The following is a 16,300-nucleotide window of genomic DNA, read 5'->3' on the forward strand; positions in this document are numbered from 1 at the left end:
TATGATAGGAATACAGTCTTTTCAGATTTTGCTTCAGTTCCGAAATGCTTAAGAAATATCCAATTTCTGTGGAGAACATAAAAATAAAGGGATGAAGGGTTTATCTTGGTAAAAAAATCAAATTATTCAATTGAGCCGTGACCTTCTGTTAGTTCGCATGGCTTGTGTTCCTGGTAGCGAAGGTCACTGAATGACATGTTTCCTGTTTCAATGCTGCAGTGGGAAGGGGAGGAAAGCTAATCTTCATCCCCCCACTAAATAAATTTCTCACTTCAGCACTTTTTTTTTTTGTGAAAAATCTTCCAAAGTTTTTCCATTCTCTCCCCCTTGTTTTTACTCAACCTAGGTCAACATGGTTTGCGCATAACTTGCACTCAAAGACACTTTTATTGAGTTTTAACCATTAAGAATGACAATGCCAAACTGCTGAATCTATCAGTGTAGAGAAATGTACTACTGTTTGCGAAGATTATTATATATTCCATGGCATTTTAATTCCATGACATAACCCCCTTCCAAGCACCCTAGAGGTGGCTCGCAGGGTATGTTGATGTAGAATTAGTCTAGGTCGAGCCTGCAGGAATTCTTCATAATGCCATACAGAAGTGTAAGATATAAATAAGATATTAATACCAATTGAGCTATCCTGAAAATTGTACTTTTTTTTTCAATTCAGTCCCAAGATATCACAATATATAGCAATTTAGCCAGGTTTAACAGAAAACGTGCACTACTCAATATACACACATTCTCACATTATATTAATAAGTAGAAAGATAAGAAAGCTACCTTAAGCCTTCCATCAAAAAACCATCCACCAATCACCATTGTCAGTGAAATCGAACAAAGACCCACAGTTGAAAAATTTCTATAGCATTCCAATATGTACTAAGGTTTGGCTCAAGTTACGGGTAGATAATACCTCAGGGTTTTGAATGTTATTAAGGAGTCTGCACTGAGTAAGCCCTTGTCATGTTTACTGCAGTGTGAACCACAGGTAGGTCGTACCTTCCCTCAGCCCAATGAAACTGAAATATACGATAAATTTCTTCTTTTAGTAGTTGCTGCCATTAAGTGAAATTAAAAGTTAGTGTATTTTATCGAAAACTTATGGCATAACCAGAAATTGTGAGTATCCCGCTGGTGGGTCTTAAATTCGAGGGATGAGTATTATTCACCAGTGGATCACATTCTTGACATGCAAAATATGTAGTCAAGTCTAGAATTCAGTCCACATCTCAGAGCTATACTTTAAGAGCACCATCTTGCATGTAATGAATAATGTGCCCAATGATACCACTTTCGTAGACCACTTCAGAAATCGTGTTCGACAAGAAAGTGAAAAATCCATGCGGCACATGGGAGGCGTTTCCAAGGTGGTTCAGTCTGATGCTTGGAGGGAAATGATTTTTCAGACATAGCAACACATACTCCTGGCAGTGGATGCATACCTATAACATGATTTAAATATAAATTTTCCCAGCATTCCTAACCTTCTCTACCTGCTCTCACTAGTGTGGAGGCTGCTGTGGTTGATAACAATCTAGATGGCACCTAGAAGATGAGCCTAGGCATGATCCACCACTGGGATAACACAAAGCAGAATGAAATTCACTGTCCATAGAGGAGGCCTAATTGTATCCCAAGGAAGGTTGACTTCTGTTGCTACTTTGGTCGCATTTTAATCGGCTTTCAAAAATGTCTGCACGGTGATGAGTGCAATGCGATCCACTTTTTTCCAATATTTTGTGGTATAGTGATTGAAATTGCGGGGAAATAGCTTTGTCATGTCAAGTGTCATGAATTTGATAAATAACATCAAGAATGTAAATTTTGATTGACACCCCTATTTATACCTTATTTCCCCGTCAAATTCGGATCAAATTGTCCGTCAGCGACGCAAGGGGCGATTTTTGCAAACCCATTTCAATGCGTGGTGGTTGACAACACATTTAGAGGCTGACTTGAGGATCCTCTAATGTAATATTGATGTTCGCTGCCACGGGACCCATCAGCAGGTTCCATCGCCGTGTGAACCAGGGAAGAAAGATTCAGCTTCACAGTAAATTGTGAATAGCACATTTTCCTTCACATGAAGGCGAGGTAAAATTTCTTCCAAGAATTGAACTCCTCGGTTAAATGCTAGAAGCTGTTCACAAGCACAGAGCCTACTAATCAATCTCAAAATACCCACAACACCCAAACAGATGATAAGTAAATTTCAATTAAAATTAAATAATACTCAACACAACATTATACTACTGGTTAAAATTAGTTGAACTTTTTGTGAAAAAAATAAAGAAAATGGAATTCATTAATCCTATTTTGCATACCCATCATAAGAGCTTGACTTGTACATGTATCAATACATCACCTCTGGCTACTGGAAAATAGGATAGGGCTAATTCACCAGTTATTTGAATAGGTTGTTATAATAGAGGTAAAAAATAAACTCACTCATCCAGCTATTTGCAACAAAGAAGCTATGGCCTTAACCTTTCCAAAAACAAGTTGATTTAATCACATACTCATAGCCATTGCCTGCTTCTCATCTAATCCTCTGCCTTGAACATAGGCCTCACATGGTAAGTTACTGTTACTCATTTTATGTGCAATTCCAACCTCAATGAAAAGTTCTCCACGTCCAGCTAATGAACTGACACTGTGATGATGTCACCAACTCATCAAAAGAGGGCAGTAACCTTTTTATTTCCAAAACTAAAAAGAGAGGATGAATGGGCGACTTGGAAGATAGCTTACCCCACAGTCACTTTTACTCTGTGCTAATATTCCTTCCCCATGCCTCCCATTTCTCCCACTCTTAAACCATTCAACTAGGAATATTTTAAGGGTACAATCCTGAAAAGTGGCCAATTTATTTTCTGCAATTAGAATTTTGTCTTCAAAATACATGAATGCATCTGTATGTTCAAGATGCACCCAGATGTGCATGTGTGCCCGTAAGGTTGACTGCTCAATAGGAAAGAGTTAAGCAATAAGAGACACTCTTGCTTCATTTATCTTATCATTAGGGATGGTTGGATCGGATACCATGGGGGATATGTATTGCCTTTCCCAGGATAGTTCAGAACCAAATTTGCAGAGGCATCAGATCTGGATCCGAAATTTTAAATTTATGCTTCAGTGAATGCAGTGTCCCATAAGAGGGAGTGGAAAGAATTTCAATCCTCTCTTCGCATGAGACATTGCGATGCTTGACCTACTCATTAACCATTATGTTCAAAAGCTCTCGTAAGGATTTTGTAACAGAATTTTAGCTGTGGAAAATTTTACGGCAAAATACGACAGGCATTTATCTTACCTGCTTCAATTCTACATTTCTGGAGAACAAATGGTAGGCGAGTGAATTACTGGATCCAAAGAAGAATGAGACCATTTCTAACATTTTTTAAAATGTTTCTTTGAACTCTAATTCATTGAAACAAAGTTTTTTAGTTACAACAAAACTACAACAATAATTAAGTATGGCATCAGCACTGTCAAACACGAAGGTATGGCCTGGAAACGCCAACTTTATATATCACATGGCTTGCCCAGCTTCGCTTTCAAGGCAACGACGTCACAAAATAGCAAGATCTGACATGTTCGTCCTTGACTCCATTATTCGTAGCCTCGTTGCATGAAAGATAGCGGGAGCGTGCTTCACCTATCCTTTACATGCTTCTGCTGACCACCCTTTCCTCTCCATTAGTGGTCATCTCTTTCTGTTCCCGCAACTCATCGCACGTGATGCTAATGTTGTTCTAAACATTGTTAATTGTATGTACTGCAGATTTTCTTCAATTATTTTCAGTCCATCTTAGGAAGTTCTCATGAGATAAGCAGACAAATTCAGATTGCTAGCAGGGAGAAACCAAATATCCTGAGAAAATATCCCTTCGTCTGTGACTGTGACAATAGAGATTTATAGCATAACTCATAAATTGTAACTTGATATATGTTTTCGAAAAAAAATACCGCATCAACTTCCCAGAAGCTCAGCTGCGAGGATATCGAGTTTTGCCAGCATGCTAAGTCTCCGTCGTATTTTGACATTTATGTCCTTGCGTAAAATGCTCAAATAAAGTCAGAAATACGTCGTGTTTGGTCTTATTCTTTTTGAAATTACGCACTCATTACTAACATTTTAATCCAATTAAGGTGTAATATCACTTGCCGAAAGTCATTGTTAGACACCTTATGTGCCAATAGATGACTCATGCAGCGGGTAACCTCCAGAAATGGGGAACTTCGAAGCAGGTAGGCAGAAAAAGGTCAGTGGGGGACAAAGAGGGAAGGGTGAAACACGATTCTGTTATTCTTGTGTAACTTGATATTTTCTTTTGAAGTTTTTGATGTATGGTCTTCCTAATATCAACCCTCCGCAACCTGGGGCCTTTTGTTTGATTTCGGAGAGGAGGAAAGCGTCGGAGGAGGGGCCCAGGGCTGATGGATGGAGGGGGTAGCAGATTTTGGGAATTGTGCTACGTAGTTACTATCCCACGGCACTGAGGTTCTTCTGGTGGAGGGGGAAACCGGGGATTTTCGGATTTTTTCACCCGAACATTTTCGGTTCCCCACATCGAACTCTTTTCACCACTCTAATCCACGAATTTGACGTAGTTCGTCAACTTGCCTAAAACGGTGCTGCATGCACTAAACGACTAGAGTTCTCAACATTTTTCCGAGTCAACTAACAACGACATGCGTGCGACAGCGTATGGTGCGATATTCAAAGTATTCCAGGTATTCGAGATGGCACATTTAGCATAATTATTGGAGATCTCGAATATCGAATGCTTTCTAGTATTCGAGGTATTCGAGTATTGACGGATACTATTCGCACATCCCTAGTAAAAATATTAAAATGTGCGTGAAAATCTAAATAGCATTCCTTTGACTGTTTGTACCCAGAAGAAACTAGAATAATTACTTTGTTGCAGAGCAGGTAATTAAAAATGCATTTGGATCGGAAAATATCCTAAGACTCGACACCTGAAAAGTACCTGATCCAGATCTGGGTCCGAAAAAAATCCAGGATCCATCCAACCCTACTTATCATTAAAACAAAATCCCCTCCACTTTTACCTCCAAACCCACAAGACGAGACATTAATATCCTTAACGTACGGAAAGCACGTGATTGATTCCATGTAAGATCAGTAAGTGCTGTCCTCAAAAGTGCTCAGTAAAACTAAGAAAATTTTTTCTAAAAATGGTTAACTCGCACAAGTGATGTAGTTTCATTCCAGGTCCTAAGAATATCCATAATGCATGAAAACTCAGAAGCTATTTCAGGTGATACCTTGAGCAGCATTCATACAGAAAACTCCTAGGGGCATGTGGTATATATGTGTACAGCATATACCTATTAAGACTATGAAAGTGACCACAAAATTACCACATCTACCATCAGACTATATCTGCGTACATCCAAATATGCTTTGAAATTAAACCAAAATCATAGGCAGTTCTTTTTAGCCAACAAACTTCTTTTTTTGAGTTTAACTCACTGGATTACAATGGGCTTCTGCAGATAATTATTATGTAACTTTAAAATGCCAATTTTACACTAGCCTTCAATATTTTATTAAAAATTTTAATATCTTTAACTTGTAAGACCACTTGCAAATACAATCAATTGAGTCATTAAACAACACTGGATGGGGCAGGCAAATTAAATGTTTAACAGATCCTTATTTACAATAATTTATAAAAAATAAACTTGCAACAAAATTTCAAGATGGATAAAAATTGACAAAAATAGTACTTTACCAAGTTGATTAGAAATCATTCTTCACTGATTCATAAAAAAATTCCAGGAAGTACATTATTCAAGTAAAATTTTGGTCAACTCACATTAATCTTTGATTACAGGTTCCACACCAACTTCATTCATGACCTGATCAACTAATTGCATAGCAATACTCAGCATTTTGTCACTTGTACGTTCCTTTTGTCCATCAATAGAAACATTCAACTTAGGTTCACTGGCTCTTTGACTGGAAGTTTCATCAGAACTTTTGCTACTAGAAGCATTGGGAAGAGCAATGAAAGCATCACGGCAACTACGGAATAGAGGTATAGCACATGATTTAAACTTTTCATGGCCGGTACCCAATCCCCTCGACCGCAAAGCTTCAGCCACTGCCCAGAGAAGTTTCTGAAAAAAAATAATTGTAAATAAATAAACCAATTATAGAGCTTCCAAAAGCATCACCTTATAGCTCCTCATTTAGGCAGGAATAGAATGATAAGAACCCCAGTTTTAAATTTGGGAGGTTACCAGAAGGAATAATAAAATAAAAATTTATCAAAGGATAATCAAAATTCAATGAAAGACACTTTCATGGAAAAGAAAATTATTTATAATTGGTCCACACAACAACAATTGTAAACAAGACTTCAACTCAATAGGACAATTGAAGATGATATGATATGAAAAAATAATGGGAAAAAGGAATATCCTGGGGAAATAAAGTATTCAGACAAAAACATATAACAAAATCTTACATTAAAATGTATTAACCTCAATCTCCTTTCTGAAAAAAATCTCCAAACTGAAAACCACACCATTCTTTATGATGAAAATTCTGCACCCAGTCTCTCATTCAAATCATTCACTCACAAGAACCTATCTTCAAATACCTAAGTTTGAGCACCATCAACCCTTTTATATCAGCAAAAAGATTTTCTTCTACTGTAGAAAAAAATATGTACCAAAACACTAATAAAATTAATCATCACAACCTTAACCCGGAAAAAAATTATCAAAAATAAGTACTAAATCCATATTGGAACTGAGTCATTGGTTTGGTAGAACTTTGGGACATTACTTTGGTAGAACTTTGGGAGTCCCATCACCATTATCATTATAATAGCATTCATCCCTGTATTTACGCAAGGGCCGCATGGGCCCAAGCCAGCAAATTGTTAGAAAAGAAGTGGCAAAAAAGGAAACAGAAGAACTGATTGCTGGAATTTTAATTAATAGGAGTTAAATAATAGGAGTTAAGGATCTTAGATAAACGGCTACAGAATTGCCCATTATACAACTGTTAACACTGCCTCTGTGACGTTTTTGCATGGCTGGGCTTGGACATGTACGAGATGTATGATGTAGAAACAGAGACTTGGAATAGCATGGTAATGGTGATTATCTTATTCTTGGTATGAATTTCCCCCTCTTTTAATGTGGTGAAATTCTAATAAAAAGTAAAAATCAATATAAATGAAGAAAACTTCTGAGTGGTGAAAACTATAGAAAATTAGTTGAACAAAAGAGGAGGCGGGACAAGGAAATGTTAGATCAAACGCCAAAGTTAGACACATTTTTTTGTACAAAGGACTAGATAACTGAACTTTGAAAATCTTTTCCCCTTACACCACGCCATTCATGACATATATATCATCAGTCCAAAAAATTTCTTCATCTCTGTCACCATCATAGGAGCTCACTTTTATAGCTTTGACGTAGATGAAATATCCTCATTTGCTTCAATTTGTTGCATAGATGTTGGTGTGCTTAGCGATGTGAATTAATTTTTTTTCATCTACCACAGCAAATAAGTTATCACAGGGTTCTTCGTAGGGAATTTTGTTGGCTAAAGCTGTGCTAATGACAAAATGTTCGTCGAAATCTGGTAGCTGGCTATTGGCTGGTTTCTGTTGGATTCCGAGCCTTAGAAAACTTGTTCTCTGTCATTTTCTTCTTCATCCCCAGTGGCTACCAATGCAGCTGAGTCTCGAACTTTTGACATGAAGTCATAAAGTCCAGTATGGCAAAAATGCCCACAATAGATAGATTTATACTGGAGCAAGGACGAAATCTATAACGATCAATTTGCACCTAAGGAAGTTCAAGTTCTTCTTGCAATGCTTGCAGAAAATTATAAAGCTCTCTACACTCCAGGAGAAACCTCCTGTAGTGATGAGACTCATGTCCCCTTCAGAGGTCATCTCATAATGAATTAATGCCAGAAAGGAAAATGGCACAAATATGGGATAAAGCTTTTTAAATTTTGCTGTGTACTTGGATGCACTTATCAGCTTCAAGTTTATGCTAGTAAAAATTGTGTTTTGCATACAACCCCAACTTCAGCCATGTTGACTCTTACCGAACCAAGTTTAGGATGTGAACGTACATTGTGAAAGGACAATTGGTATCCTAGAATGGACTTGGCAAAAAAGATCCTCAAACAGGAAAACACATCTTGTCGGAACTTTCAGAAAAATTAGATGAGGAATATCCAAAGAAGTCACGTGCAATATCAAGGAGAAAAGAGGCAGTACTAAGCCAAAAGAAAGTACAGAGCTGCTGTTACCAACTCGCTTCCAGAGAACCAAACAAAAACCCCAAATATGAGTCACATACTGCACCGGGTGTGACAATGAACCACATCAATGTTTGGACTGTTTCATCTCAATGCATCAAGAATAATTTTTGGAACATCACTACTCCACATAATCAAGTTTTGATTTTTTTGTGCAAAATGTTTTAATATTTAGAAATTTTATTACCCTCTATGGCATTTTAAGTAAGAAGGGATGGTGAATATGTATCCCGTAAGTTAATTTTATAACATGAAGAAACTTTAATTCTTTTGCCAATAATTGTAATTTTTTAAACCTTTTCTTTCAAAATATGTACGTCTAGATACATATGTAATTCTGGCAATTGAGTAAGATTTTTTGTCACTATTTTGATTTTCTTTTTAAATTAATAAATGTATTATAAAAAAATTGGAAAAGACAGGGGAAAAAAATATTCACACCCCACCACCCAAAAAAATACAAAAGTTCGCCAGTGCATTTGTTGTCTGATGGCATGATGGTCATGGTTCATATGTTAGCGAGAGGATCCAGTATCCACCTAGAAACAGTGGCTCCAAAACCGGTAATTGTGACCAACATGGCGGTCAATGTGTTGAGTTGTTTTACCCGATTTAAATTTCAAGAAAGAAGGATTTAATTCCAGGAGTTAATAGAAATAAAAGGCACACCAGACAAAGCACCAATCCTTCCCATGCGCAAATAATTGTCTTAGGTTAAGATCCCTCTAGTGCAGGGGTCTCCAATTTGCTAGGCCACGAGGGCCACATTCCAAGTACATACCGAATCGCCCTGCGGGCCGGATAGCAAATTTGCCGATGACTGAAGTATTCGATACCAACGTCTACTGAAGTATCCGGTGGCGTATTTCTTATTTACGAACAGTTGAAGGCGACTTTGATGTGCAGTACAGCGCTGCAATGCTCCTAGCGGCGTCTCATAGAGTTAAACAAGTGAGAATTACACCCTACTTGAAACAAGTGCACGGGCCGTATGCTGGAGACCCCTGCTATAGTGCACTAAGTGCTGCATGCCAAGGCAGTTGACATGAGCAGTGCAGGGAAAAACCAGAATTTGGACCATTTTCAATTATTTTAGAATGAGAGGTACAGGGAGCTGGATTCTGGCAATGTCGCCATTTTACCTATCCAATCAAATCCATTACATGGTGGTTTTACTAACTAATCCCAGCATGGAAAGACACAGATTTGAACTTATTGCAACCATTATTGATTGAGTATTTTCAAAAATCTAAAAAAGGGAATATCTTCAAAACCTAATATGTACGTGGTTGCAGTAATTCAGTGAATGTCAGTACACCCTAACATATGAAGATGACCAGCAACCATATTTTAAGGGTACACATATATCATAGCCAAGGAAAAGAAAATCATAAATAAATCAGGTGCCACAGATTTAAACAATTAAAAAACTTGGTTGCATAAAATTGATATCATCATTTTCTTACCTTTTTGTAGACTTCACTGAGATCCTTATTTCCACTACTTCCAACAGGATGAGATGACAGATTCTTCACACAGTCAGGAGTGCTCCTCTTTACTGAATTGACATCATCGCCAGAATTTTGAGATGACAATGCGGAAACACCAAGTTTAGATTGAGAGAAACACCCATCAAGAGAGGGAGACGAGGATGCACGTGGCAACCGATCGAATTTCAAAACTCGTTTTGTGGACATAAGCTTTGAAGAAGATTGAGATAAGAATGGTGATTCAGGCATGGTTGAATTTGACAACTGAGCACCACTACATGAACTGCCACTGAAGGAGTATGATCTTTTCATTTTGTTTGAGTTTCCCTCCAGGTCCTCATTGAACTTTTTTAGAAGTGATATTTTTGGAGCTTCCTTAGCCATTAACTTAATTTTGTCCTCCTTAACTTTCTTTGGTTTCTTAGAATCTGTTAATCTGTAAAATGAGGTAGTATTCTCGTAAGATATTAGAAAACATAATGATGTTAAAACCTTATGCATATACATACTTAGAAACAATTAATGTACATAATATCATTCATGAAAATATCGTTTAAAAATTACTTACTTTGTTATCCTATCAATTAAAATTTGACGACTTTTGGTAGTCATTGATGGAATAGAAGATGAGAGAGATGCTACTGAGAAAGCTCGTCTTCTTCTCATAATGTACCCTTCTTTAACTTGAGGGTTTGCTTGTGAGTTACTGCTCTTCCTTTGCCTTGGACTTGATCTTCTACTCACATTAGAGACTGACCATATCGTACAAGATGAAGCAGTTTCATTTCCAACAAACTTTTCTCGCACCTGCTGACAAAGTTCTTCTAATGCTTCTGAGCTAGTTCCCAAATTGTAGCTAAAAATAATTAATAAAAAGCATAGTTTCAAATAAAGAAACAGCTACATGTTAAATATAAATGAATAATGAGTAAATCAGGGCTATAAAATAAAATAAATGTATTTCTTTAAAAAAGAACTAAGAAAATTCTTCATGTAAAACATTATATCTTGATAGCACCAGCACATGAAACTAACATAATCCATCCCATATTTTCATTTATGCTGCTATTTGTTTAATTCTCCTTCAGCTGTTTTCTTGTTTTATCATGTTTTTGGTCATCAACATTCTATTAGCTAAAAGCAGCTGCCACACTTGATAAATATATCCTTATGTATAAATGAATTGCCATCTCTTAATCCATACACATATATACTTGGTAGAAAAAAATCAATTTATCTTTAATAACTGCTTATTATTTTAATTGTTTGTACACATTTTTAATTTTTATTCTACTAATTTTAATTTCAGATTAATTATAAAAATTAACTTATTCACGACGCCTTTGGTCATTCACTTATGGCATCTGGCCAATGAGTCTAGGATTAGTGGCTGAGCACTGGTGGATGCTTAAGGCAAACAGTGTGAGGAATACAGTACATATAAAGATCAGTCACAAGGAAATCAAAGTTTTGCATTTCTTAGAGGCAAAGCTCAGAACCAAAGAAAGTCTCAGTTATCAAAAAACATTATATATGTACACTATGATCCTTTTCAAATATCCTTGTGTAAGAGAGACAGGTGCAAGTTTCTTTTTTTTGGGGGGCGAAGTCTGAGGGCACATGACTTCCCCAAAAGCAACCAAATTGCAATTGGATGAGCCTTGTCTTTTGGAAATTCAGTCACTTTCAGATCCCTGTGGTGCATGCTTCATAAGTTTTTTCCAAATGTCCGTTGCCTCAAACCACTCATTGCACTGAGGTAATTTCTCTCCAACAGCCCTTGAAAATGGTCAAAATAAGGAATTCGATTAAGAAGAGAAAGAGAGACAACCAAGGAGCTAGCCATGGTTCCCACTCTTCCAAATGAGTCATATGGTGACTGATGGAAAGAGGGTTTTTAGACAGTCTTTCGTTTCCATTCTCTGGCAGTCTTCTGAGAAAACATGATAATAACTGTCTCTCTCTCACCATCCCAAATCCCTTCTGTCACAGGTCCTGTCGCCTCCTGTCACGATGCTGCTCAAAACATTCCGAGCTTGCACAATTAGGCCAGTTGTAAAGATATTTAAAAAGGAACATAGAAGGGGTCAAGCACATTTATTCAAGCATAGAAACACAAAAATAAATGGAATATGAAAATCAAGGGACATTAATTTGAAGGAATGGTAAACTAACAGATTACTTAAGGTTCAGTTTTTTGGTCTGAAGCAACAAATGCTGACTGGAGCTTGACAAAGAAATGAACATCCAGCCAAGAAGCATGAGGTGGCTTTTAGAGAAAGGCAGAGGAAGCACTTTCTCCAAGACTATTCAATGAGAGTTACCTACCCAATTATGGAAGGCATATGTATTATATATTTATTTAAGCAGAAAACTTGTGGGCAAAAAGCCAAAAACAAGGGTCAGTAATAAGAAACCTAATGTAAAACCAGAGGCCAAAACCAAAATTCAGCTTGATGGTACCACTTCATCTCAGGGTGATCAGGTATCAAAATTATGACCGGATTTTACTTGCCCTCAACAGCACGTATGTATGGTCATAAACCTTTATCAGACTCTGTATAAATTTGCATATTAGACGGTTCTTAACTTAATGATATCGAGATCCAGTATGAAATGAAACTTGACATGATACTTGGCTGTTCGGATCACTGTTTGCCATCTACTTATTCATAGATGTAAAACATGATCAATGACAAACTCGATTACAGAGCCATTAAGTACATCACCGTTTGCAAATCCCATTAAACATAAAATTAACAGATCAGGCATGGCACAGAATATCAGTAAGAGTATTCCCAGTTAAGAAGACGTGGAATCTGACCAATTATTTAGAATGTCATATAACTTTAGGAAATCAGAAATGGACAACATCATGAAGGTTTTATGGAAATTCATGAGTGAATAGATGCTTTCATGCCCCTTTCACTCCCTTCAATGGAATAAAGATAAATTTTAATCTCTCAGCATCATCACCTCCACCAAACAAGAAAAGAGAGTTGAATCCAGGGGACTATTAAATCAAACATATCAATACCTCCAAGTTGCATAATCGCTCACCAAATCTAATCCACTCATCTAGTACTATAAGGGCTACCTAGATGAGCGGATTTGATTTGGTGGGCGATTGTTGAGCGTTTATGCCGTGGAGGTATCGATACCTATCACCCAAAAGAAATTACAGACAGGTAACTAAAAAAAATGGAACTAAAAACATCATGAATAAACTTACGTATATGATACAGAAAAAATAATAGCTCAGTCTAGCCCACCGTACGGCAGTAGTAAACAAAGCTCAGCAGTAAAACAGAAAGGAAATGTTTAGAAACATTTACAAACTTGACCCCATCTAAGGCTAGATCCATAAGGTTGCATGTAACATTTGACAGTTCTGTACCAATCTCCACAATGAAAAGGCTCAGTCCGAAAATTTTCAAGCAAGATTTGTATGGGAGTATGAACCAAACAAGAATGTGGTAAACATGTAGCACTTTCAATACTTGCAACAGTTCTTCCTTAAGAGGAAGGAAGAATTCTTTCCACAACCCCTTATCTGAATTTCCGTCATATCGTGATAGTTATAAGGTCACTTCATAATGAAAATAAGTTTACCACAAAACTTGCAACTGATTGATTTGAAAATTTTATTCCCAACTACAGAGAACGGGGGCCCAACTGAATCTATGCACAACAATTTTCAGAGCACTGAGCCAAGTCTAATAAACCATTTGCATCCTAGGGTCAGGGTGGCTATGAATTCAGCAGTAACAATTTTTATTATGCTTAATGAAGGGAGTTGCATTATGATTAAATGAAGTAGAATGAGAGGGAAGAGTACTAAATCAAAATTAGACTGGTAAATGCAAAAATTTACAAATAAAAATTTCCAAAAATCAACAGACAGGATAATTTACATCTGTTACTTTTTATGCCATGAACCCTTGAACTCAGAAAATAATTCATGTCTCTGATACAAACATCCAACACAATAGCTGATTGAAGTAGCTGTATCTAAGATTTTGTAAGCTTTCAGTATAATGTTTCTTAAAGGCCGCTATACAAAGCGAATGATTTCATTCGCATGATCATTCACCGTTTATAATGGAACAATTCGCGAATGAACCTTCATGCACATGATCATTCAGTGAAAATTAGAACATGTTCCATTTTGCTCGCATGAACATTCACAGTGTATAGCAGCCTTAAGAAACGAAAACTGTCTGCCAAGTTACAACCCATATTTAAGAAATTTGAATGCTAGAGTGAGCATCAGTTGACGTTATTAATGCTGTATAGCACTACACCACTTTTAAAAACTTTATACAAAGACTGTTATACAAACCCCTATGTAATGGTATATATGAGCAAACTTGAAAAATTCATTCAGTTTAAACAAAGAATGGCAATTTCACTAACAATAAAAACCACAAAAGGGATGAATTTTGACAACATACCATACACCAGGATGAATACAGTCTAGAACAGCAGGCCAAGGCAATGAAATTATTTCCTTTTCAGTGGCTGACGGATGAAAAAGGCTAAAGGACTCCAACTTTTTCCCACTCCTCAACTTCTGCTGGGCTGGTTGTACAGAAGGAACTGACTGTTGGCAGGTATCTTTATTCAAGGTTCTTGTTGGAGAACACCTTGATTCAACACCATCCATAGTATTTTCTTTACCGTCCACCACGGTTTTTTCAGCGTTATCTACAAGCAGATTTGGTTGGATTGCATCCTTATTGCTATGTGATGGAGAACTTGTAGGGAGGGCATGGTTTGAAACACCAGAAGGGCTGAAGACATCATACGGTTCCAGGACAAAACCAGCGGAATGGGACTTGTCACGGAGTTTCAAAAGCATTTCGTCCACAGTTATTTGAGGAATAGTAAAGGAGGGAGGAGGAGGCACCCCAGCGAGTGAATGTCGTGCACGAGTCACTAGAGTTCGAAGTCGATGTTTCCTCTTACTCCTAATTTGATTATTTCGATGCGGTAGCCGTAATTCCTGAGTTACGACATTGATTTCATCTCCTTTTATCGGAGTGACAAAGAGAGATGTATCACTACATTCTGAGGCAGAAGGAGAGGAGTCTATTTGAGCGGCGGTTGCCTTGAGTTCAGAACCTGAGCACTTGGACGGTGAGGGGGAAACTATGACATCTAATTTTTTTTCCTGGATGTTATGATGCGTATGACTTGGAGACTTGCAGGGTCCATTTAAACAAGTCATGCACTCACTCCTGGAATATTTCACTTTAAATTCTGGACTTTCTTTAGGTGTGTCACAATCCCTCACAGGACTATCACTTGAGCATTGTTCGTTTGATCGCTTCTTACCGATAGAAAAAGCAGGACCGGTACTATTTGCTATAGGCGAGTCACAGTCCCTCGCAGGACTATCAGTTGAGAATTGTTCGTTAGATCTTTTCTTACTGGCTGAAAAGTGAGTACCACTACCATTTAACTCAATAGTTGGTCTTTTATTCAACTTCGGTGAAGGGGTACAGAAACGGGGAGGAAGATTCTTTGAGGCAGATGCCACTTTTTCACTAGTATTTGGAGTGACTTGGGCATTTTCTCTTCGCGATAGGATTCCTGGAATTAAAACAAATTCTGCATGACTTTGAGAACCACAGCAAACAAACAATCCCAAAAGCAAGCAATAATTTTAATACCACGCTTTAAATGAAAACCAAAACACGAACCGGCACCATGGATATCCTCTCCCTTAACCGGAGTGAAAAGAAGTGGAGATGGGCAGACTCCTGGATGAGTTGGCTTACTAGCCGATGGTATTCCGGTGGTTTGACTGGAGGGTAATATCTCAGGTACCTCTTCTTGGGGCGGACTAACCGTCGAGCAAGAAAACATACTAAATTGGCTGCAGGAGTCCGGTTGAGACATCTTACTCGCCGACAAACATGATGAACTGCCTTGCCCGGTGTTGACATTTTCGTTAGCGTTGATTACACCGACTGGCAATTGACTTACATCACTCTCTCCCCTTTCCTGAATGTCTTTTGATATGTTTTCAGAGTCACCAGTTTCTTCAATCATTTTCTTCATTTGCTGAAAAATAACTTGCATTATGCAACAAAGACAAGTACGCTTCGATAACCCACATCATTTAACGCACTTTAACTCACTGCCTTTCTATTCACTTGCAGACACACAGCGTCTCCATCGCCACAAAACAAATTTCTTAGAATCAAATTACCAGTTCTCCATACCAAAAATGACTCCTGAATATCATTCTTGTGAAAACCAATGAACTTAAAAGGAGAAACCGTTGTGTTTTCGCCTTGCGTCCTGTAAATTTGTTTTTGAAAATATAGCTACTACATACTCTAAGCGGTCACAGGAAAAAGCACAATAAACCCACATTAGATAAGAAATATATCTCTCAAATTAAGTAACAACAAAATTGAAGCCCAGTGAATAATCCCCTCATGCATTATCTTCACCACGAACTTTTCAA

General features: G+C 37.5%; 1 protein-coding gene across 2 annotated transcripts; it reads right to left on the reverse strand.

The window, feature by feature from the left end:
* Positions 1 to 5,577: 5,577 nt before the first annotated feature.
* On the reverse strand, positions 5,578 to 16,299 carry LOC124157939. Of its 2 annotated transcripts, XM_046533049.1 has the most exons (7): positions 16,205 to 16,299; positions 15,969 to 16,131; positions 15,528 to 15,891; positions 14,277 to 15,417; positions 10,391 to 10,678; positions 9,799 to 10,258; positions 5,578 to 6,162 (listed from the first exon to the last, which is right to left on the reverse strand). In XM_046533049.1, coding segments are annotated over exons 1-7 (2,721 nt in total). In that variant the 5' UTR covers positions 16,207 to 16,299; the 3' UTR covers positions 5,578 to 5,859. The 2 variants fall into 2 exon arrangements, with proteins under 2 accessions (XP_046389005.1, XP_046389013.1); XM_046533057.1 differs by lacking the exon at positions 16,205 to 16,299 and having other exon boundaries at positions 15,959 to 16,040.
* Position 16,300: the final 1 nt, after the last annotated feature.

Source organism: Ischnura elegans, chromosome 1, assembly GCF_921293095.1.
Source record: "Ischnura elegans chromosome 1, ioIscEleg1.1, whole genome shotgun sequence".
NCBI classification, from domain to species: Eukaryota; Metazoa; Arthropoda; class Insecta; order Odonata; family Coenagrionidae; genus Ischnura; species Ischnura elegans.